Source organism: Enoplosus armatus, chromosome 20 (genome assembly GCF_043641665.1).
Source record: "Enoplosus armatus isolate fEnoArm2 chromosome 20, fEnoArm2.hap1, whole genome shotgun sequence".
NCBI classification, from domain to species: Eukaryota; Metazoa; Chordata; class Actinopteri; order Centrarchiformes; family Enoplosidae; genus Enoplosus; species Enoplosus armatus.
In genome coordinates, this window is record NC_092199.1 from 20,301,794 (window position 1) to 20,326,925 (window position 25,132).

Sequence of the window (25,132 nt, forward strand, 5' to 3'; positions counted from 1 at the left end):
CCTTAGCTTAGCATGCTAACATTTGCTAATAGTGTGCAGCAGGAACAAGTCCTAACCCTAACCGACCTACCCACCCCACCCACCCCCCTCTCCTTAACAGTGGACCAGGTGAGAAGGGAGCTGAGATTCATCAAGATGAGAAAGGCCTCGGGGCCGCACGGAATCAGCCCCAGACTGCTCAAGGACTGTGGCGACTAGCTCTGTGGGGTGGTCATGCACATGTTCAACATGAGCCTCAGTCTGGAGAAAGTCCTGGCCCTGTGGAAGACTTCCTGCGTGGTCCTGGTACCCAAAATGGCGCATCCCAGGGAACTCAACCACTACAGGCCTGTCGCCCTGACCTCTCACCTTATGAAGACCATGGAGAAGATCATCCTCAAACACCTGCGACCCCTGGTGAGCACAATGCTGGACCCCCTCCAGTTTGCTTACCGTCCCGGAATCGGGGTACACAGTCATCTACCTACTACACAGATCCCTTTCCCACCTGGAAAACACTGGAAGCACTGTTAGGATCATGTTCTTTGACTTCTCCAGAGCCTTCAACACCATCCAGCCAGCACTGCTGAGGGTGAAGTTGGAGGGAGCGGGGAGTGGACCGTCACCTGGCTTCATGGACAATCGACTACCTCACCGACAGACCACAGTATGTGAGGCTCCGGGACTGTGTGTCTGATGTGGTGGTCTGCAGCACGGGGGCCCCCCAGGGTACGGTTCTCTCTCCATTCCTCTTCGCCCTCTACACCTCGGACTTCAGACACAACACTGTCAGCTGTCACATCCAGAAGTTCTCTGACGACACTGCCATCGTTGGATGCGGGTCTGAGAGGAAAGACCAGGAATACAGGGAGGTCGTCAGCGACTTTGTCAGCTGGTGTGAGCTCAACCAGCTTCACAACAACGCCAGCAAGACGAAGGAGATGATGATCGATTTCAGGAGGAAGCCATCCAGCATCACACCGGTGAACATCCAGGATTTGGACATTGAGGTGGTGGAGAACTACAAATTCCTGGGTGTTCTCCTGAACAATAAACTGGACTGGTCTGACCACACTCAGGCCCTGTACAAGAAGGGCCAAAGCCGCCTCCACCTGCTAAGGAGGCTGAGGTCCTTCGGTGTGTGCAGGAAACTGCTCTGGACTTTTTATGACACTGTGGTAGCTTCGGCTATCTTCTATGCTGTGGTCTGCTGAGGGGGGGGGGCAGCATGGACAGGGACAGGAGGAGGCTCAACAGACTGATTAGGCTCTGTTCTGGACTGCCTGCTGGGCTCCATTGAGGAGGCGGGGGAGAGGAGGATGTTAGCCAAGCTGACATCCATCATGGACAACACCTCCCACCCACTGCACGAGACTGTGGGGGGCCCTGAGCAGCTCCTTCAGCAGCAGACTGTTACACCCACGGTGTAAGAAGGAGCGCTACCGCAGGTCGTTCATCCCTACTGCTATAAGACTGTTTAACAGCACTATATGATTCTGTACATAAATCTGCACATCTGTACATATTTATATTCCCCGTGTGTATATTTATTTTGTTCCCCATATTTTTTATATCTGTATTTATTATATGTATATTGTTTTTTTTTTTAAATACTTCTGGTTTTTTATTGACACAGTGCTTGTCTGCTGTGTGTTTCTGTACCTTTCTGTCTTTGCTGCTGTGACTTGTAAATGTCCCCGCTGTGGGATAAATACAGTTTATCTTATCTTATCTTAAAACCCGGAAATGAGTCCGCGTCCAGTTCCCTCATCTCGAATGTCAACAGGTTGTCAGTCAGATGCCTGAAATAGCTAACAAGTGGCTAAATGAGGTTGTCGCGGACGTTAACGTCTTCGTGCCGAACACGGAGAGTCATCCACTCACTGGTCCGCCTTTACAGCCTCATTGTGTTTACACTCTATATCTATATATCTAGAACTATCTACATCTATATTCTCTTAAAAGTTAAGCGGTGGTGACGTTGAAACATTGCGACCGTGCTGCAGTCCATTCATAGCTTTACATTAGCTTTTTACTGCTGGCCATTCCACTTGCGCTTCAGAAATCATGAGGCGTGTAGGTATCATGACGCTTGATTCGCCACAGAGCTCATTTTCTGCAATGATCCAAATGTAAAATCCCACCAATGGGGCACGAATATCCGTACCGCATCTTATGGCAGTCCATCCGATAGCTGTTGCTGTGGGAAGGTAATGGCGGCACCAGGTGAAAAGTCAGGGTTTCGTGGCGATCCCTCCACCGTTGAGAGGTTTCAGTCTAGACCAAGTTGCTGGACCGCAGGCCGACCAACTGAAAATTCAAATAATGAAATCTCAATTTCAAAACCCCTGGCTACGGAACTGGTTATTCAGATGCTTTTTAATTATATTTGTCTTAATTAACTATATGTTCCGAAAGCCCCCCCCCCCTCCGTGAATGCGTCTCCAGAAGGTCGGGAGTGTGAAACGTACACTGTGCATTTGAAGGCAGCATGTTGATAAGAGTCCCCTGGGAGCCCACTGGATACGCTGACGCGGGGCATGAGGGGCGGGGCCTGCGCACAGGTGAACCCCGCACAGGTGTGAGGCGGGGAAATGTGCGTCCCGAAACACAAGTTGCCCGAGAGTTGAGCGCCGTTACTCGGGCTCTCGCCTGTCCTCCGGTATGGCCCGCAGCTGCATCGGGAACTGCGCGGCGCTCTTCTTCCTCGCCGTCGTCTTCGATGCCGCGGGTCTGGTCGTGCTCCTGGTCGGGATTTTCGGCAACCTGAACGTGGGCGGCCGCTTCTATGGGGATTTCCTCATCTACACGGGCTCGATCGTTATTTTCATCAGCTTGGTGTGGTGGGTTTTGTGGTACATGGTGAACGTCCAGCCGTACGCGGAGGACAGGGGGGGCTCCCTGGACATCAGCTTCACGCACTGGGCCAGGAAGCTGTCCGAGAGGCTCTCCAAGGGCGGCATGAAGCCTCTGGACGCCGGCGGTGCGGAGGAGGAGAAGAAGACGAAGAAGAGCGCGGGGAACGGGGTGAACGGGACCGTGCGTGCCGGCGCGCCGTGTCGGATTACGTGGGAAGACGGCCGCGGCGGTGGAGCCGTGTCGGCGGGTCGCGACAACTGGGGCTTTGATGGAGGCACCGAGTGCGCCCCTCCGGCTGACAAGAACGTGGAGCTGGGGGTGTTGAGGAGCTCGGACGTGGCTCTGCAGGCGGCGGACGACAAGGCGGAGAGGCTTCTCTGACAGGAGCTGGTGCGTATTTCACCCCCCCCCCCCCCCCCCCCCAAAAAAAAAAAACAAAACACAAACCCCAACACCCTTCTTCCTCATCACCTAACCCGGGGCCACCTCATCATCCTCCCTGTGTAGAGTCTATTATTGTAACTTTGCTCACTGCTGTTGAGACTTTGAAAACCCATTTCCCCCTCAAACCCCCCCAGTCTCCTGACACAATAACCTGTTCCAGTCTCTCCAAGTTAAAGCAAGCCTCTGAAAGACGTGTGATCCCCTGGAAGTCTGGGGGCCTGTGGACCCAACAAACAATCATAAATATTCAGCACGTGCCCCCCCCCCCCCCACCCCACCCTCCCTGTCAAGTCTGCTGTTGTTTTTGCCTGTCATTAGCTGCTCACTGCCACGGCTGTAACTCTTTCATCATTACTGCTGGCACCCTCGTGCCGCATTGCACCGTTGGCATGGCAGCCCTCCCTGTGCTCTCACCCCGCTCATGATTGTGAAATGTCACACATTATTGTCAGTGACCAGATGACACCCCCAGTGTGAATGGGCACCATCACACAAACACTGCCCCCCTCCCTCGGGACCCAGCTCGCTCACTCTGCTCATGAATATCTGTAATCATTTTTTAAATATATATATATATATATATATATTTCTTTTTTTTCCCTGGCTGCTGTGAAAAGATCTTCAGTGGCCCGTGGCAGCTTTTAATTAATGAGCCTGACCGTTTCTGCTCACCTTCACAGTTCTGCATTATTTCAGCCGTCAGTTTGCTTGTAACCCGGGTGGCAAGCCAGACACCCTTTGGGCCAAAAAGGCTCAATTGCATTTTAATGGAATCTAGCAGCGCTTATTGATCCAGCGGGATGGAGTGCAGCAGGTAGGCTTTAGGTGCAGTCTAGGCCTCCTTGCCCAGCCACCAAACGCAGGGATCACATATGAGCCTGCTTCGTCCGCGCTCCGTCCATCCACTTGTTCCAGGTGGTTAACCTTAATGGGCCCTCGCCTGATTCCCACATTATCTAACCTGGATAATGATCTTGAGATATGGAATTGTGCGAAGTGGTGTGGTCGAGAGAACAAACACTGCACACTGAACCGTGTGGAGGGTGGTTCTTCGCTGTGGCCTGAACAAAGAAGCACTGAGAGCAGCGGGGCTGGTGGCTGCCATTGGGGCCACCCAGGTCACGTCCAGTCTTGACATCCCCGAGTTGGAGTTCACGTTCTGTAGTTACACAGTGATCAAACAGGGATTTCAGTATTTCCCAGAAATGTATCCAGGCAGCGTAGAAGAGGCTTTGAAACAGCGTTTAGAGCATAATGCAAGAAAATAGGATTTACATAATTGGGACAGTGAAATTAAAGGGTAATTCCAGCCTCTGAAGGGACCCTTTCCATAATGTTGTCAGACACTTATAGCAGCCTGAGCCTGTCGCTGGCAAAGACGAGCCCTTTCAGTGGACGTACGTTTGACGGGCGCAATTGCTCCCAAGGATTCCGTTGCAGCTGCCAGCTGAGGTGATCTACTGGATCAATTCCAAAAATGTTTTTACTTATAAGTCATTTAGACCCCAAAATATGTTTAAATACGGGCCCAGGTTCAAAAATACCAGAATTACCCTTTAATTACTGTCCCAGTTCCACACGTTCTTCAATATGTGCACCGGACAACGCTAATCAGACTTTAGAATGCCATTTGAAAAGCAAAATGGAAAAGCAAACTTTTTCTCCAAACATTTAATACTTTATATATTCTATATATACTTTTATACATTGTCATTTTCTACTGTATACACACTACATACTCAAAACCTGCTTAGTGGTAAGGAATTGGGTTACACGTGGAATTAGGACACAGCTAATGTTTCACAGGCTGCTTTTCGGTGGGTGGTCAAGAAGCAAAAAGTACTGCGGAAATTGTTTTTTAAAAATCTTGGGTGCAGCCCCTTCTGAGAGCACATAATGTTAACGGTATTATCACAGGGCATTCCTCCAATGAACGCAGGCCTCCACCCAAGGACAACATGGCTTTTGTAGCAGCCACCTGCCTCTCCACATTATGAGTCATGAAGTGAGATGTTTATCAATCAGACTGGACAGTGTTGCAATAGTGCTGGTCAGGTGTAACAGGAATTTTCCCAATGTGCATTAAGTGATCCCACTAACCGATATCACGGAGGGATCCGGTTTGAGTGATGATTGCCTTATCAGCACGTGTATTCGCGTTGTTGTCAAATGTCAACATAAGGCTGTAAGCTGGTAATGGCGAAGAGATGTATTCGTGTTTCATAGCAAGCTTTAGCTCGAATAGTACAACATTTCGGGAGGCGAGAAGTTTTGGGAGAGTAGGATGAGAAGATTGATGCTGCTCCGATTCTGTTCGTTAGATATGGAGCTGGGGCAAGGAGGCGACTAGCCTAGCTTAGCATAAAGACCTGAAGCAGGACCTGAAGTTCTTTATGCTAAGCTAGGATAGCCACGTCCTGACCGCAGCCCCGTACGTGACACACTGACATGAGATTGATATCGATCTTCTCGTCTCACTCTCAGAAACAACATATTCACGCAATAATCAAGAGATATCGAAAGTATTTTAAAATCTTAAGTGAAATAATCCCCCGTGAAATGCATACTTTAATAATCCTTTGTTATTTTTAAAAGGCTGTATTTAAGCGCCCAGCCTTTTTTCCCTCAGATATTTGTAACCAGCCAGCCACAAAAGAAGATAGGTGTACAAAGCAGCGTTGCATTTTTGATATGATAACTTTGGGGTCCGTGAACAAGAAGTTCAGCAAAGGTTGAAAACCATTTTTTTCTTTTCAGTCACCCATATAGTAAGACCATTCCACCCACGTGGCTTACGCCAACAAAATCACAATAATGAATCCATTTGTAGCCTTTCAAAAGCTTTGTGACATTTTTATTGAGAAATAATGGTGGAAATATGGTCTCCAGAAAGCAATTTGTCGGGACACTGCAGTTTTCACAAAGCAAAATGACAGTGTGGTGTGCCCCAAGGCTCCATTGTTGGGCAACTATTATTTCGTCATCTTCTATTTATATAAAAGATATAGCACCAAATATAGTTTATCCCGTAATGTTTGCAGATGACCAGAGCTGAAACAAGTATGTTTTTAAGCATTTTAAGACAGACATTCCCCAGTTACAGCTTCTCAGTTGCGAATACTTGCTGCTTTACGTTGTATTTTTGATAATTAACTGTATATATTTGAGGTTTTTTTAGTAGTCCCAGAATTTGTATTGATGGGAATTTGAGTTGGACAGAACACATTGGTTATGTCAGGAAAAAGTCTATTGGTATAATAAGGAAAGTTAGTTACTTTGTAGACTAACAATGTCTTTATACCCTGTATTGTTCTTAATTTATTCTTCTCATGCTGCAGCATAGGATGAGCAAATACATCTTCAACAAACCAAACATTTCCTCCTCCAAATACGTTTAAAAGGTTTTCAGCCCATTCAAATTCTCTCACCCTATTGGTTCCTTTTTATCTCAGGAAAGTCAGCCTCTTTAAAATGTATGTCCAGATTCGAAGAGGGAAATGTTCCTGATCTTTCTGTGACTTGTTCCAAAAAACAAATTAACAGATTCACTCCACCAGACAATCATCTTATCTTCATCTCCCCAAACATCTCGCAATGAAATCCTATATTAAATTAAATCTTCCCTTTTCGTCTTCAACCCGTGTTTTTTTTAACCCGTGTTTTTCCCCTTCACATTAATTTCCAGTGGTTTTTTTTGTGGTTTTTTTAAGTCGTCTGTTGATTTCGACCTCTACAGATATATAAAAGCCTTTCTCTCCTCTTCTTCTACAGGTGACGTCGGGCTTTCCTGGTGCTGAAGGACGGACTCCCTTCTCGTGCTGTTTTCCAACAGACTGGAAATGTTGAGCTTATGAACTTAAGTCACTTTTCTTTCTTTTCTTTTTTTTTTTTAAATGGGGAAGACAATTTCTTAATCAGGGAAAAGCCCAGCATCCACAATAGGCAGAGGGGCTGCGCACAGACAAAGAAAAAGGTCTTTAATATGTACATAGCAAAATTTCTATTTTTTATGCGTTTTGATTTTGTGACAGATGTAAATTATTTTTCTTGGTAATAAAGTTTACATGTAATTGGATGTTGTTTGAGTGCATTTGAGGGTGTTTCTGCATACAGGTGACACTGTTTGATGCCAGATAACAACACAGTTACGCCCCTGAGTTGCTCAAAGGACAGCTCTTCTTATCTTCTCTTCCTTGTCTGAGTTCTACTTTTTGTTGTTTAGTAACTTTTATATGCCACACAGGAAGCTGTTTTTCACTTCACTGTTAGTCACTTTATTTTAATGTTAGCTTTTTGAAGGGTGTAAGCAGCACCCTAGGTGTTCTCCCACCATTTTATTTAGAATCATCATCAGGGCCAAAAATACGAGGCCAATATTTCTAGCTTTTCCAAATCCACCTGTGGGCCTAAGATAAGGGCCGGATCTGTGGATGCTGGAATGTAACATGTTTATGAAATGAAGCCACATTCAGCGATAGAGCTGAAAAATCTCTTCTCATCATTAAGGGAAACATATTTCTCCCCTGTCAGACAGTGTCATGAAAAAAAGAGTCTAGATGTAGATATGGAAAGGAATGTGACCTGAGTGTTTAAACTCTTCCTTCTCATCAGTCTCGCCTCAGACTCGCAGGCAGCACTGAGAAGAGAGGAAGCATTTCTTCTGAATATATTTCACTTGGAACATTTTTCACGTCATACAGATAATCTGGTAAAACTGTGAATAATTGCCGAAACTGTGAGCGCAGTCAACCACTCCTATCATGGATTACACCGCCTATCTCGGCCGCTGCCTGCTGTTTTTCTTTGTCGCCGTCTTCCTGGATGCAGCAGGCCTCATCCTCTTCTTCATCGGGGTCCTCGCTCCTCTCAGCTTCTGGGATTTCTTCGTCTTCTCAGGACCCCTCATTATCTTCCTCAGCCTGGTGTTCTGGATCTTCTGGTACATGGGAAACCTGGAGGTGCCAGAGGGGGAGTTACTCCCCAAGTGAGATCCTTGGCTTCCTCATTTGCAAGTTTTTTCTGGCAACTGGTGCTGGAAAACAAAACCAAAGCAAGAGCTGCAGGTGCAGATCTTCACCTTTAAAGCATTACACAATCAAGACATGTTGTGAAGCTAAGGGCTTTCCTTTAACAAAGCTCTGTTCCTTTCTCTGTAGGGTGAACATTCTCATCTTCTACTCGACCTCGTCGGTGGATGTTTGTATATTTGTTTCACCACCCTAAGAAACTTTACTCTGAAAGGGCAAACATGGAACTTTTGAATGGGGAGGGCACATTTGTACAATGAGTAAAAATGGATTAAGACTCACATTTAAAACCCTGGTCCTCGGTGCAATAACAAATTGTACATTAATAATAGTTATGATGAATGATATTGTTTATTCATTATTGTGTGCGATGAATGCCAAATGAACAACTTATCTATTATGAAATAACATCAATAAATTGCTGCTATTTGTAACTCCAAATAGCCTACAGCCAGCATCTCTTTGTAGTCCAGTGCATCTCTTTCTAGTGGTTTTGCATCTCTTTGTAGTCATTTTAGACACTTTGTTGTCATTTTGCATCTCTTTGTTGTCATTTTGCATGTCTTTGTAGTCATTTTTGACACTTTGTTGTCATTTTGCATCTCTTTGTAGTCGTTTTGAGTCTCTTTGTGGTCATTTTGCGTCTCTTTGTAGCCGGTTTGTCTCTTTGTAGTCTAGCACAATGTCTTTGTAGTTGTTTTGCATCTCTCTGTGGTTGTTTTTGTCTCTTTGTGGTCATTTTACATCTCTTTGTAAACGTTTTTCATCTCTCTGACTCTGGTAGGGGGTGCACAATCTGATTGCCGAGGGAATGCTCAGTCTGCCTGGTCATGACGATTCCATGCGGTAAATTCTGTGTTTAGAATACATACATTTTGTTTATTTCATCAAAATCCCGAACCAAATCTCTCGCCTCTATTTGCACATTTCCATTCCAGTTATATCTTGATGACACATTCTGACATGTATTTACTGCTTTTCTTTGTTTTCGATTTCCTTCTAAGGTCGTTGTTCCCAATCAGTCTCTGAGGTGATTTTCCTGTTGTGAAATCTGAGTATTGGTCGCTCAACCCATTCAATAGAAACCAGTCAAACTGGGTCCATTAGCTACTGGGGGAGTGCTCTCATTTTACAAGAATGGGTTTGTGTGAGGAGGAAGGGAGAAGAAGTTTTCCCGTGTATGAAACATAACGACACAAAATAAAACATGGCGCAATCGAACCTTTGGACGCTGTTTGTGCATATTCAGTCTTGATATGAGCTCTCGTATAATCTTCACATCAAGTACGGGACACAAATGGTTTCTTTGTTGCTTAAGAAGACACACCCTGTTTACAGTGTGGCTGATATTTAAGCTGAACACCAGGATAATCCTCTGTTTTAACAACACTGGCCACAAGAACAAAGCTTCAACAAGACAAGACAAACAAAGGGACAAAGGAGAAAACAAAAGAAACTAACCATTTTCTAGAAAAAGTTCCACTTGATAGGTTGGAGTTACTAATACATGTGATTTAGATATGACATGTTTGATTTAACAAAATAATGGATTTCAAAATGCAGTTGCAGCGTCGATTGTCTCAGATCTCTTTGCACAATCTATATTTACTCTGCTTGTCACAGTCTCCTTTCAAACGCTGCAGTGTTTTCAAGAAGCCTTGCACAAGGGGAGCATTTGGAAATGTGTCAGCCGTGCATTACTAATTCATAACTGCAGCCTTACTGCTAAAACAGCGACGGGAGAATTACTTTGAGCTGGTCAACAAGTGATTCTAATGTGTAACAGTCCCTCCGTCTCCGGGGGCTTCAGGTTCCACCTCACACCTAACGTGTCTTTCCATTACCTGTTGCCAGCCTGTTGCACAGTGCACGGCCAGGGAACACACAAACACACTCCTACGCCTTCCCTGGGTCACCTGAACATGACACTGTTTGACTCAGCGCTGTCATGACAAAGGGGACAGGGATTAAGTTCTGCGAGGCCCATCAGCGTAGTGTTTGTAGTTGTTGCGGCTCCTTCCAGCACTTCACACTGCAGCGGCAGCGTGGTGGGATGGAGTTTCAGAGTAAAAGTTCAGTGGTGGAAGTGTATTTTATGTAAGTCAAACTTGCAGTACCACTGTAAAAAAAATATACTCCATTGTAAGTAAAAGTCCTGAACTTAAAGTTGTACTTAAAGTAAAAGTACAGAAGTATTATCAGCAATATGTACCTAAAGTAACAAAAGTAAAAGTGGCCATTATGCAGAATGGCTCCTTTCACACTGTTAAATGTATCATATTGGAGTTTTTTTATGTGTAAGCAGCAATTTAGTTTTGTCAAGTTGGAGCCAGTGGGTACGCTGTTGGGTAATCTGTCACAGTGCAACACAGTACATTTTGCTGATCATATATATATATATGTATAAATACAAGTACAATATTTCCCTCTGACAGCAGTGTAAAGGACATTTGCTCTAGTATTTCACTTAATTACAGTTTTGAGGTACTTGTACTTGCCATTTTCAACTATGTTATACTCCTACTCCACTACATCTCATAGAGAAATATTGATCCACAGTCACTTCTGTTCATCAGTGTTAGAGTATATACCTAATTACCTCTACAAACATCCATTACAGGTAACAGTACACAGCGCAGTGATCATACCAGTATGAAAGCCTCACACGTCCCTGCAAGACAATAAAAAAAACAGCAGGTGGCAGCACTGGGCTGATATTTCACTGCAGCTGAGGTCAACTCTCTTACTTATGTTACTACAATTAGTACTTCTACTACTACTACTACTACTAATAACAATATCAATTATAACAATAACAGTAAATTCATTATTCATTCATTATTCAGAAAAAAAGGTCCTGATAGCTCAATCCACTGTAATTTAAGAAAACATCTTCACTAATTTGACAACATGTGCTCAGCTTTTAGAAAAAACTGTCAAGGGGAAAATCTCATGGCCACCATATGAACACCTGCTCCAGGTGAAATGAATGATGCTGCAGACACATGCAAACACATCAGTGCCCATCTTTTCAGACCCTTACAGTTACATTCGACCCAGGTTGTTTGAAAAGTTCAGTATGGTACACTCAAGGATGTCAGGACATGTTTTTCATTCCAGACGGTTCCTTGAGGCGAAGTTTTAATATATGAGGAGCTTTGTGTTTAGTTTTCTTCAAACTGAAGGTCCATCTGTTTACTTGAAGAAGTGGAATAATTCTGCAAATGTACTGAAATTTGCAGTGAGCATTTCCAACAGTGTAGGAATATTACGCTTGCCAGCAACAGAGCACTAGAAAGTAATGTAATGAAAGTAATGATTTAAAAAATGAAATAAAATATAAAGATGTTTAAAGACGTGACTTACTGAATTTTAATGTTTTGAATCTGATTTCTCTCTCTTTATGAAGTGAAAATAGTAAGTCAAACCTGTAATCTATTGTTTTGTTCAGTGGGTATTGTTTTTCAAATGACAAATTATTATTATTGTTAATGAGTTAGTTCTTGAACAGTAGTTTGACAAAATAATCTTAACTCAATGTCCACTTATAGCTTTCTTTGGAGCTTCTAACCGCATCTCATGGCCTTCATGGAATTTACTCTATTATTATATTATATATTATCTTAGATATTTTATATATATAACATGTTATACATAATCGGTAAAAGTACATTATATATTGTTAGATATCTTATATGTAACATGTTATATATAATCTGTAAAAGTACATTATATATGATCTTAGATATCCTATATATGACATTTATATATAATCTGTAAAAGTACATTATATATTATTTTAAATATCTATATCAGTATATATAACTTTTTTTGGGGGGGGGCATTTGCCTTTAATGGACAGATAGTGACAGATGGGAAAGGCCGGCGATAGAGAGGGGGTGACATGCAGCAAAGTGACACTGCACCTTTCTATAATATGTTATATATAATCTGTATAAGTACATTATATAGTATCTTAGATATCTTATCTAAAGTGTAAATAGGACGACAATATCACTCCATAACACACAGTAGCTAATTGCTTTCCATCTCCAACAGATGTACACAACTGAACATAATTCATAACCCTCGTGTGCACTGTATCAGTCCTGAACGCAGCTCACTCGATTGCGTCATGGTGAGAGAACACGTGTGGCATGGCGCGTGGGTCCTCTCAGTGCAGCGCGTTCCCCTGAATATTGATGCAGTCCGGACCCACGGGCACGCGTTGGCGTCGGAGCCCCGGCGGCGCGGTCTGCCGGGGCTCCGTGGAAGTCGGACTCTGCCTCTGTCAACACAGCCTGAGCGACTTTTGAGTCGGTGGTTTAGCACGACCTCCACACACACGTTCCACTGCGCTCACGGCGTGGTGGCTGCTGTACTACAGTTAGTAAACTAACCCGCTGCACAGAAACCCTGGACGGATCTCTGCACGGAACCGGATTCACGTAGAGGATGGTGAACAATGTAACACGGTCATACGTGTGTACATTACATCTGCTTGAAAACATAATACACATATTTTACACGTGAGACATTTACATGATGTAGGCCCTGGTCAAACAGCATTTCACATATATATATAGGTACAACTTGTTATACAGTCACATGTGTATATATATATATAGGCACAGCTTGTTATACATTCACACATAGGCATTTATAGACACAACTTGTTATACATTCACACATAGGCATATATAGGCACATATAGGCACAACTTGTTATACATTCACATATAGGCACAACTTGTTATACATTCACACATAGGCATATATAGGCACAACTTGTTATACATTCACATATAGGCATATATAGGCACATATCGGCACAACTTGTTATACATTCACATATTGGCATATATAGGCACAACTTGTTATACATTCACATATAGGCATATATAGGCACATATCGGCACAACTTGTTATACATTCACATATAGGCATATATAGGCACATATCGGCACAACTTGTTATACATTCACATATAGGCATATATAGGCACAACTTGTTATAAATTCATACGTAGGCATATATATATATATAGGTACAACTTGTTATACATTCACATATAGGCATTTATAGACACAACTTGTTATACATTCACACATAGGCACATATAGGCACAACTTGTACATTCACATATAAGCACAACTTGTTATACATTCACATATAGGCATATATAGGCACATATCGGCACAACTTGTTATACATTCACATATAGGCACAACTTGTTATACATTCACACATAGGCATATATAGGCACATATCGGCACAACTTGCTATAAATTCACATGTAGGCATATATATATAGGTACAACTTGTTATACATTCACATATAGGCATTTATAGACACAACTTGTTATACATTCACACATAGGCATATATAGGCACATATAGGCACAACTTGTTATACATTCACATATAGGCACAACTTGTTATACATTCACACATAGGCATATATAGGCACAACTTGTTATACATTCACATATAGGCATATATAGGCACATATCGGCACAACTTGTTATACATTCACATATTGGCATATATAGGCACAACTTGTTATACATTCACATATAGGCATATATAGGCACATATCGGCACAACTTGTTATACATTCACATATAGGCATATATAGGCACATATCGGCACAACTTGTTATACATTCACATATAGGCATATATAGGCACAACTTGTTATAAATTCATACGTAGGCATATATATATATATAGGTACAACTTGTTATACATTCACATATAGGCATTTATAGACACAACTTGTTATACATTCACACATAGGCACATATAGGCACAACTTGTACATTCACATATAAGCACAACTTGTTATACATTCACATATAGGCATATATAGGCACATATCGGCACAACTTGTTATACATTCACATATAGGCACAACTTGTTATACATTCACATATAGGCATATATAGGCACAACATGTTATACATTCACATGTAGGCATATATAGGCACAACTTGTTATACATTCACATATAGGCATATATAGGCACATATCGGCACAACTTGTTATACATTCACATATAGGCATATATAGGCACATATCGGCACAACTTGTTATACATTCACATATAGGCATATATAGGCACAACTTGTTATAAATTCATACGTAGGCATATATATATATATAGGTACAACTTGTTATACATTCACATATAGGCATTTATAGACACAACTTGTTATACATTCACACATAGGCATATATAGGCACATATCGGCACAACTTGTTATACATTCACATATAGGCATATATAGGCACAACTTGTTATAAATTCATACGTAGGCATATATATATATATAGGTACAACTTGTTATACATTCACATATAGGCATTTATAGACACAACTTGTTATACATTCACACATAGGCACATATAGGCACAACTTGTACATTCACATATAAGCACAACTTGTTATACATTCACATATAGGCATATATAGGCACATATCGGCACAACTTGTTATACATTCACATATAGGCACAACTTGTTATACATTCACATATAGGCATATATAGGCACAACATGTTATACATTCACATGTAGGCATATATAGGCACAACTTGTTATACATTCACATATAGGCATATATAGGCACATATCGGCACAACTTGTTATACATTCACATATAGGCATATATAGGCACATATCGGCACAACTTGTTATACATTCACATATAGGCATATATAGGCACAACTTGTTATAAATTCATACGTAGGCATATATATATATATAGGTACAACTTGTTATACATTCACATATAGGCATTTATAGACACAACTTGTTATACATTCACACATAGGCACATATAGGCACAACTTGTACATTCACATATAAGCACAACTTGTTATACATTCACATATAGGCATATATAGGCACATATCGGCACAACTTGTTATACATTCACATATAGGCATATATAGGCACAACATGTTATACATTCACATGTAGGCATATATAGGCACAACTTGTTATACCTTCACATAGAGGCATAAATAGGCACAACTTGTTATACCTTCACATGTAGGCATATATAGGCTCAACTTGTTATACATTCACTTATAGGCATATATAGGCACAACATGTTATACATTCACATGTAGGCATATATAGGCACAACTTGTTATACCTTCAGATAGAGGCACTTTAGGCATATATAGGCACCATTTTACCTTCGGGCTCACATAGGACTACATGAATATGTTGGCAGGTAACAAGGCGTCTAACTGTCATCACTTGCACCACTGTGTATATTTTTTTCATGGTTTGAATTATTCATGGATTTTGTAATGCAAGTATGCCATTACTACAGTGGAAGTAGTTGAACAAAGATTTCTGCAGGTTGTGGTGTGTTGATCTGTTCCTGGTCTGGTGAGAGCTGTGTGCCCTCCCTGCCGGTCATTTCCTGTCACCTATGCCCCTACATATACAACCCTGTGCATCTAATGACCACCACCGAAATAATACTGCAAGATATCTAAACAAAACAATATGACATGCCAACAATAAACATAAATGGCCCCTACAGCTTTGTTGTGGAACATACAGATGAGTGACAAACTAAAAGAAACATAAAGTGTCTCAGTAATGTGTTGATCCACAATGAACCTCCAGAACAACTTCAATACTTCTTCACTTAGATTTTCCAAGCGCGTGAAACTGCATTCTTCCAAAAGATATTCCCTTATTTGCTGTATGGGAAAACTCTGTTATGTTTCTTTACTCATTCAGGTTTTCTTTCCTTTAATCTGTCCTCATCCCCATTGTTGCAAACATTTTTCAGTATTGTAATAACTGGGTTTCTCTATAAGGGTCGAAGCAAGCTGCTTATGTCAGTACCATTGACATTATTTGTTATTACTTTATGTTCTTTACTGCAGATATGTGTATTCATGTGCTTATGTAAGTATGTATGAGTATATGATAGGTTGTGGGTTAGCTGTGTGTAGGCGTATGTTCTGTATGTCTGGGAATATCATTTGCATTCATTATAGTGACTGAGAGTGACTTTATATGTGTGCTTTTTGTGGGTCTGTCATATTGTTGTTTCACTGACCAGTCCTTATGTTGTCGTTGGGGTCTGTAAAGTGGCTTCCATGGGGGTTTGGCTTCCTTTCAGTGTGAATTATTAGTAATCATTCCAATCAGAGAATACCAACCATAGCCCTATTCAAAGAAAAATCAGCAACAAAGCAACTACTTTTGTGCACATCAATATTTTTCTTTATTGAAACACAAAAGTCCAGAGACAATTAAAATTTCGAACTGATGACAAATTAAAATAGGAAATTGATCATTGCATTAAAAAAAAAAAAAAAAGAAAGAAATTCTGGATGCTTTCTACTAAGTTTGCCATATCAACTTTTCAGGGTGATAATATGTCGCTGCTGTGTTTACAGCTTGTTTCTGCTTCCCCCAGGTGGCCGGAAAACAAGTTAATGCAGGTTTGAGGAGTTGACATTTTTAAAGGCCTACCAAAAATAGTCTGCAGTTGGGCTTGAAATTAATTAGTCTTAACTTCTTAACTAACTCAATATAGCGGTTGTAAACATAGAAGTTTGGTGGTATCATCGAGTAAAGACTTTTTAGTATAATAATAATAATAATAATCCAAATACATGACAGCTGGTTCTTGACGTTCTGCCACTTTAGAAAACAGAGAAGATTAAGCAGAGAAATGTCTGTGGAGGTGGACAGAGTAGGGCCAGTTACTGAATAAACGGACCAAACGTTCTTCCCACATCAAACTCCCCTCCTTGAAATCACTGCACCGCTTTTTGCAGCGCTCCATCCATCTGCGTGTCAGCCTGCAGTGCAACCGAGCGCTATTTTCTACGGCTATTTTTATTATTGTTGTCATTGGTAAACACCACACATCTGCCTACCCAGGCCGGCTTTGCATTGGTTGAAGGCATTGTCTGTCGCAACACTTCCGTCCGTTTGGCCGCTTTTGATTGGCCGGTACTCCTCTTTTTTTTTTTTCCTCTTCTTCGCGGCGGTGGGTCGGAGCCGCTGTGTCCCCGGTCTGGCACGTTCCTAGCCAAATTCTCCACGGTGTAAAATTGGATCCCCCCTTTTTCACAAAACCAAAAAATATCCCCTCTTCAATTCCCTGCCACCGCTTACACGTTTCCGCTCAACACACACCTCCAAATCTCCACCAGAAACCTCTGAAGATGGCGGTGGTAAGCGGGATGTCGGGGTCGGCTGTAGCCCGGCTCGAGGGCCGAGAATTCGAGTATCTGATGAAGAAAAGGTCGGTGACCATCGGCCGGAACTCTTCGCAGGGCTCAGTGGACGTCAGCATGGGACACTCCAGCTTCATCTCCCGGCGGCACCTCGAAATATTCACCGCGGGAGAGGATGGCACTGGCACGGGAGAATTCTATCTCCGATGCCTTGGAAAAAACGGGGTGTTTGTTGATGGGGTGTTCCAGAGAAGAGGGGCTCCACCTCTTCAACTCCCACGAATGTAAGATGGATAAAGCCACTTTGCTCGAACTAAAAAAAAAAAATCTGCGGATTGAAGGGTTCATGTGTTGTTATTGTTTTGTTGTCCCGCAACGGTGTTGCACGTGTTGTGTCAAGCAACACCAAGCCTGATACGTGCTGCTCGTTTGTGTGTCGATAACGTCACACGAAATAGCCATGCCAAATGTGCTAGTGTAAACATGTCGCTGCTGTTTTCCAAACACAAGAACACGTTTAACTTGATTCATGGCCGTATGTTAATGATTCTGGGCGTGTGGTTTATTCGGCTTACACATAGTCCACCAAGCAGACGTCAGTGAGACGTCAGACTGTCATGCTTCAGCTAAGAATGAGTGCACTGTTGTCTACTACTCACCATAGTGCATTATGTATGAAAAATGAGAAGTTCGTATTTATTTTTATCCACCTGGTGTGTTTCACACTTGCCGAATTGCAGAGGGACCCCTAACAATTCAGAACTGTCTTAATACGTGTTCTGCAGTGTTTGTATATACTCAAAGCCAAGTAAGAAACATTAAAATGGCCGAATTGTAACGGAATTGGATTTGAATTGCTCTCAGAACTGCTTGTATTTTAAGCTAACACATCAACTGCTTCCGTCCCAACTAACGTGCTAGCTAGCTAGGTAATGTTTCTGACCTGCTGGCTTCACAGGCAGCAGTGTATTGCACTTATAAAAAGACAGTGGGGAGGAATTATTGTCACATACTTGGTACAGCACTGGTTTTCTACGTATGGCATACTGTTACAACGGCAACTACTAAGTTAAGGTTAGTGCTGTAGCTAATTTGATCTGGCTCAATGTCATCTTGGCCCCCAGTCGGTATGTTTACACTGCTCAGCTTGTTTGTCAGTCTTTTTCCTCTTTCAGCTGTGATACCCCGAAAAACTCATGTTGAATTGTGGTATCCTAACTTACATTTGACATTTCATCTTCATAAATGTTTAGGCAGGACGTGTTAACACTGGCACCCATAGCAGTAACTCATTTGAAGGTGCCAGCAACTGGTCCTAATATACCCTAGTAATAATAAATTGGACATGGTAGACATGATCTGTTACATAATGATCACGGCGGACGTCCATATTTAAACCAGCTGAATCTCAGTGCTCCTCTCTTGGCTTCAGTTAGACCTCCTTGACCCGCTTGTTGCCGGGCAGGAGGCTCGTCCGTCTGCGTGTGCAGTGACATTGTAATAAGCATTGCCCTTTCCCGTTTATATCGTTAGCGTTCAAATGCAGACAAACATACTTATTTAAATGGGCATGTATCATCACCAAACGCACACTTTAATGTCTTTTGCGCGTGCTTGTCTTTCATTCTCAGGTGTTGTTTCCGGTTCCCCAGCACAAGTATAAAGATCACGTTCACAGCCCTGTCCAATGACAAGAAGGAGCCAAGGAACGTGCCGGAATCACCGGTCAAGCCCGTCCAACCCCAAATTTCCCCGCTGACCATCAACATTCCTGACAACATCGCCCACCTCATGAGCCCACTGCCTTCACCCACCGGCACCATCAGGTGAGAGCGAGTTTATATGCATGTGTGTTTAACTTACAGTTGATGGCGTTGTCGAATTTGTCAGTGTTGCCAGGAATGAATTCAGAATCACAGATATTTTTTAATCAATTTCACAGTGCGGCAAACTCCTGTCCGTCAAGTCCACGGGGGGCGGGACTCTCCAGCTACAGGACAGGCCGCGTTCTGGCCTCTGACTTGATAGGAGACAACTCCCAATCAGAAAACGACAAAGAAGCCTCAGGTGAAGACAGCCCAAAGGTGAGAGTGGAGCAGAGAAACCGGGCAACGGAAATGTGGATGAATGCTGTTGGTGTGGTCTGCTCCGTCTTTTCAAAATGTGATTTTTAAAGAGGATATGTCAAAACAAGAGGCAGCAGACTTCAGAGAATCTCTGCGGGTTCCTATTTGTGTCTGAGCACTGTCAACGTCCCTGGTTACTCATTGAAGTCTAAAAATTGCCCAACGCTCGCAACAACATAGACTTTGGAGCGCCGAACCGGGCTGAACTTTGCTAAGTCTCAGTCTGTGTGTGTGTGTGTGTGTGTGTGTGTGTGTGTGTGTGTGTGTGCGTGTGTGTTCACGCCATGTACATAAATCATAAGACCTGAGCTTTGCCTTGTATTTCATGAACTATATCACAGTTTCCTCCTGACAGCACATTAATTCAACTTTCTTTAATTTCCTGCAGGATGACTCCAAACCTCCGTATTCTTATGCACAACTAATAGTCCAAGCTATCACCATGGCCCCGGATAAACAGCTAACACTGAATGGAATATACACCCACATCACCAAGAACTACCCCTACTACAGAACAGCTGATAAAGGCTGGCAGGTCAGAGTCTTCATTATTTGGTGCCATTGTTCATACTCACACTGTGGTTGAACAGTAATGCATACACCGGTTCAGCTACTCTCTAATCGGTCACATGTGATTGTAAATATAAGGCGAGGCATGCAGTGCTGAAATGATGAGTCGATTAGTCAGCTGTCATAAGAACCACTCAGTTCATTCATAATCAATAGATTGTCCGTGCAAAAATGCTAATGCTCAAGCCTTTTCGAATACGAAGGTTTGCTGCTTTTTTGTCTGTTTTGATATCACTGTGAATTATATACCTTCTGGGACTTCGATGAACTTAAAAGACGATGTCACTGCAGGCTCGAGACAAGGGATTTTTGAGCGTGACTATTGTCCCACAAAGGAAATGAAGGAGCTGCTCACAGGTTTCAATGATACGGTTTTAGTATTGATAGAAGTGGAGTGGAGTTTCTTCTCTCACAGGTGGAGCACATGACGCAGAGAACACTGAAGAACATTGTGCTGTTGTCACTGCGTAAATGTAATATTTAAACATATTGTATTATCTCAAAATAACGAGGCGTATTAAGAAACGGGCCCTAGAAGTCCCGCTGCCACTTCCAGCAAACTAAAAAGACCTTGTGCAACTACGTGGGAATATAAAGAATTGTGCTGCTTTTAGTAACAGTGTGTGTGTCTTTTCATTTTTATTGGTGTTTTCAGAACTCAATCCGCCACAACCTGTCCCTAAACCGGTACTTCATCAAAGTGGCCCGCTCTCAGGAGGAGCCGGGCAAAGGCTCCTTCTGGAGGATCGACCCCGCCTCTGAGGGCAAGCTGATAGAGCAAGCCTTCAGGAAGCGCAGGCCCAGGGGGGTGCCCTGCTTCAGGACCCCTGTGGGACCTCTGTCGTCCAGGTAAAGGACACTTCAATCGAGACATGAGCGCATAAGAGTTTGTTTTCAGTGTCAGTGCTGGCGTCTTGAGTTTGTGGGGCCACCATATCTGTCAATAATCAGCCCTCTTTCTTTTCCGGTCCCAGGAGCGCTCCAGCTTCTCCCAACCACACAGGGGCACTGTCTGCCCACTCCAGTGGGGTCCAGACCCCAGACAGCCTGTCCAGAGAAGGATCCCCAGTCCCCATGGAGCCAGAGCCAACCCCGACGCCAGCCCCCACCCAAACCACTACAGTCCAGCCCAAACTCGCTGTCATCCAAGAGGCCCGCTTTGCACAGAACTCCCCTGGTAAAACATGACATTCTTACTTTCACTGAACCATTTTTATCACAGCGAATGACAGTGGAGTAAAGAGCTTGTCAGTAACCTGTAGCCCCGCCCTCTGATAGGCTCCCCCCTAAACAACCAGCCGGTACTGATCGCCGTGCAGCGCCAGATGCCTCAAACAACCATGAAGTCTGTGACCTACGCCATGGCGACGCCAGCCATAGTAACGACGTCCGTCAGCTCCGCCCCCGTCATGCAGACGGTGCACGTCGTCCACCAGATCCCAGCCGTCACCATGGCAACCGTTACCGGACAGCCTGCTGCTACAGTGAGCCCAGAACCTCAGGAGAACGGAGGTGGAGAGCACCAAGAGATCAAAGGTGAGACCTGGTTCGTGTTGTTGGAACTGGTGCAGCCGCATGTGGGAACGGAGTCTGACGTTTAGTTTTTCCTCCCCCGTGTGTAGTCAAAGTGGAGCCGGTCCCATCCATAGGTGGAGTCAGTCGCATCATCCAGAGCTCCCAGGCTGCTCCCCTGACGACCGTCACCATCGTGCAACAAGCCCCGCTCGGTCAGCACCAGCTCCCAATAAAGGCCATCACACAAAACGGGACTCATCTGGTCCCCATCGGTACTGCTGCTAGCACAGGTGACACAAACACACACACACACACACAAGCATGTGTCTACTAATTTGCATAAGCAGCGTGTGCACAAACAGTTGCACAGGTGTCAGATGGAGGCCCTTTTAAAAATTCAAAAATCCATCCCGAGGCCCTCTCCTCTCCCAGCCGCCTCCTGCCTCACAGAGCGCTTATAGAGATGATTATTAAATCTGCTAATTCCATTTCTTTATTCTGTCTTTAAGTGATGAATTGATAATTGATTAAAATAGAAATACTAAATTGATGTCAAAGGGGCTTTTAAATTTTACTCTTTGTGTTGGCATTTTAGGGCTGCGACTAACAATTCTTTTTTTAAATGTTTTATTATAATTGGTTCGTCTGCCGATTCTTTTCTAAACGGCCATTATCATTTTTTTTTTGACCAGAGCCCTACGTGACTTATTCAGATGTCTTGTTTTGACCGAAAGTTATTGAGCTTATTATCATAGATGACAAAGAAAAGCATCACGTACCGGAACCAGAGAATGTTTTCCATTTTGTTTTCTTGAAAGGTGATTAGAAATGTCTTGTTATTGACTTATTGTCAAAATAGTTGCCAATTAATTTGTGTCAATCAATTCATCTACTAATCAGCTTAGCAATTCATTCCCTCTAATTTAGCCTTTACTGTTTCCTGGTAGTGATCAACTTCTATTTAAAGGCGTGGAAATATGTTAGTGAAAGTCCAACCCACTTAGCAGCAACATGAGCTCTGATTGGCTGGTTGTTATGTGTTGGCAGGAGTTTTTTATTATTTATTTTTTTTTATACCTGATAATTATGGCACTCTTCAGACTCCATACAGCAGTCGTAACTGTGATTTGTAATAAGTCCCGTCTTCTCCCTACCAGCTGTTGCAAACCCTCTTCACCTCCTGGCGGCCCACGCCTCAGCCTCGGCGTCCCTCCCGACCAAGAGGCAGAACGGAGAACTGCAAGACCAACCCGACTCGAAGAGGGTGAAAGCAGAGGAGGAGGGAGGCGCAGCAGCAGCCGCCGCCAACGGCACCATGGACAGAGCCGGAGAAGGAGGGGTCAGTGAACAGATCGGTGACAAGTAGCCTCCCCTCCGGTCTGCCTCCTGACCCCTGCTCTCCTGTACGCATTGAGCCTCACCCCCCTTCCACACCGTTTACCCCTCACCCCCACCCCCAAATCATCTACTCCAAGGTGCCAAAAAGAGAAGAAACGTGGAAACACCTGCGGGACTACAGAATGTTCAAAACCTCCTCCTCCTCCTCGATTCCCCGATCCTCTTCCATATATTTAAGACCACGAAATGCGATGCAAAAACTAGAGACCAAAATTGCAAATGGAATCAAAGAGTTGCTGAAGACTGTGAATCCCCGAAGTTCGAGACCCAGATGGCAAAGAAGAAGCACAGGAAGAAAAACGGATAAAAAATAAATAAATAAATAAATACAAACAAAGGAAAAAAGGAAAAAAAAACACAAAAAAAACCAAAAGAAATTTCCAGATCAGAAATGACTTATTGGACAAGCGAGACGGAAGCGGAGCCTCATCCTGGTAGCATTACAGACAAGCGCTTAAAAACTGTGTGTCAGATAGAAAAAGCAACCACGCGAAATTCACCAGTCGTGTATTCCGCAAAGGGAAAAGTGTGTGTACGTACGTGTGTGTGGACATTCCCATCTTCGGCAGCTAGCCTCCATGTCGACCTACCTAACCCAGTCGTGAGTAGATATGCAGTATTCCGTTGTACAAAAGTGTATCTTTGGATCTTTTTTGAGTGTTTCTCCGTTCTCCCAAGGCACAGATACTATCTAGTAATAATTAAGATAACTAAAAGCTATAAGTGGGGTCTTTAAGAACATTTAAACATGATATTTTGGGAATCTTTTTTTTGTTGTTGTTTTTTTTGTATGTGGACTCTTTGTTCAGTGAAATGAATGTAGTCTCCTCTTTTTCCTTTTTTTTTTTTAAGAAAAACACTATCTATGGAGTGGATGTTTTTTTTTTTTTTTTTTTCTTTGCTCATTCATGCAAATGATACATTTCTTTTTATCACAGTACATCTGCAGATTTTTTTTCATATTTTACAAATATCCTACGAGATAAAAAAAAGAAAAGAAAAAAAAAAAGAAGTATATTCCCATGCGTATTTGACCATATGCTTCATCGAGCTTGCATGTTACGGATCTAGAGACAATGTACTTGAGCAGATTTTCTGAATATGGAACCGAAGAAGATTTAGACTGAATCTACGCTGTATGATTCTGACCAGGGCTGCACTTAAACCCTCTTGGTTGTTTTTGTTCTCCTTTTTGTATCTTCGTTTTTTCTTTTTTTTGGTTTTGTTTCATTTTTCTACCCCCCTCCCCACCCCCCACTTCCCGTCATCATGGGCCGTGTTTGTTACCTTTTTGTGTTGGGAGTCGGCAGTCTCTTTGCTTTATTATTTTATTCTGTTCAGGCTACTAAACAGTCTATTCAGATTGTATTCTATGTTACATGAGGAAAAACAAAGTCGTAGGTGTTTGTTCTGCTTCAGTGGGTAAACGCTTTTTTTTTTTTTTTTTTTATAAATTTATTTAAAACACATAACCTCCCTTAGTTTGTATTTTTTTTTAAGTAAAAAAAACCAAAACATTCTCTGCTGGGCAAATGCAAACTCAAAATCTGTCTGTGTGAAGGATTATTTCTTCTTGTTGGATCGAGGAATGGCAAGCCTAGCTTATTAGCTTATTGAGAGTTTAACATGTAGAATGGATGGGGCAGCATGCTGTTTCGTTTTGGTAAGGCGGGCTTCAGCATGCATTCCACACAGTTTGGTCAGGGTGTTAGAGGAAGTGTGTGTACCACAGGGGAGGAAGTGCTTCCTTTGAAAAGAACCAGCTTGACTCTTATTCAGTACGTGTCTAGTCAACTCAAACAAGTAATAAGTAAGGACTAAAGGGTTCAGTATGCTCCAATACCTCATTTCCCCAAACCTGTGCGCCTCACTCTGTAAATCATTGGGATCATTTTTATAGAAGGTAACGTGAGGCCAGGGGTTTACTGGTGCACTGAAAACTCCACGGCCCGCGGTTACCGAAGGAAAGTGTATTCACTGTGTCTCGACTATGTT

The 25,132-nt window shown here is 42.9% G+C and overlaps 2 protein-coding genes and 1 long non-coding RNA gene across 3 annotated transcripts; all 3 read left to right on the forward strand.

The window, feature by feature from the left end:
• The first annotated feature begins 2,643 nt into the window (after positions 1-2,643).
• On the forward strand, positions 2,644-3,219 carry LOC139303685 (transmembrane protein 238-like). Its single transcript, XM_070927521.1, has one exon. The coding sequence runs from the start codon at positions 2,644-2,646 to the stop codon at positions 3,217-3,219; it is 576 nt and encodes a 191-aa protein (XP_070783622.1).
• Positions 3,220-7,914: 4,695 nt separating this feature from the next.
• LOC139303423 (uncharacterized) lies at positions 7,915-9,530 on the forward strand. Its single transcript, XR_011598943.1, has 2 exons — positions 7,915-8,345; positions 8,439-9,530. It is a non-coding gene; the product is annotated as an uncharacterized lncRNA (long non-coding RNA).
• A 7,897-nt stretch (positions 9,531-17,427) lies between these two features.
• On the forward strand, positions 17,428-23,105 carry LOC139303204 (forkhead box protein K2-like). Its single transcript, XM_070926938.1, has 9 exons — positions 17,428-17,812; positions 19,160-19,354; positions 19,471-19,612; positions 20,043-20,189; positions 20,880-21,073; positions 21,199-21,401; positions 21,503-21,760; positions 21,847-22,029; positions 22,897-23,105. Exons 1-9 carry the CDS (start codon positions 17,517-17,519, stop codon positions 23,103-23,105), a joined length of 1,827 nt encoding a protein of 608 aa, XP_070783039.1. The 5' UTR covers positions 17,428-17,516.
• Positions 23,106-25,132: the final 2,027 nt, after the last annotated feature.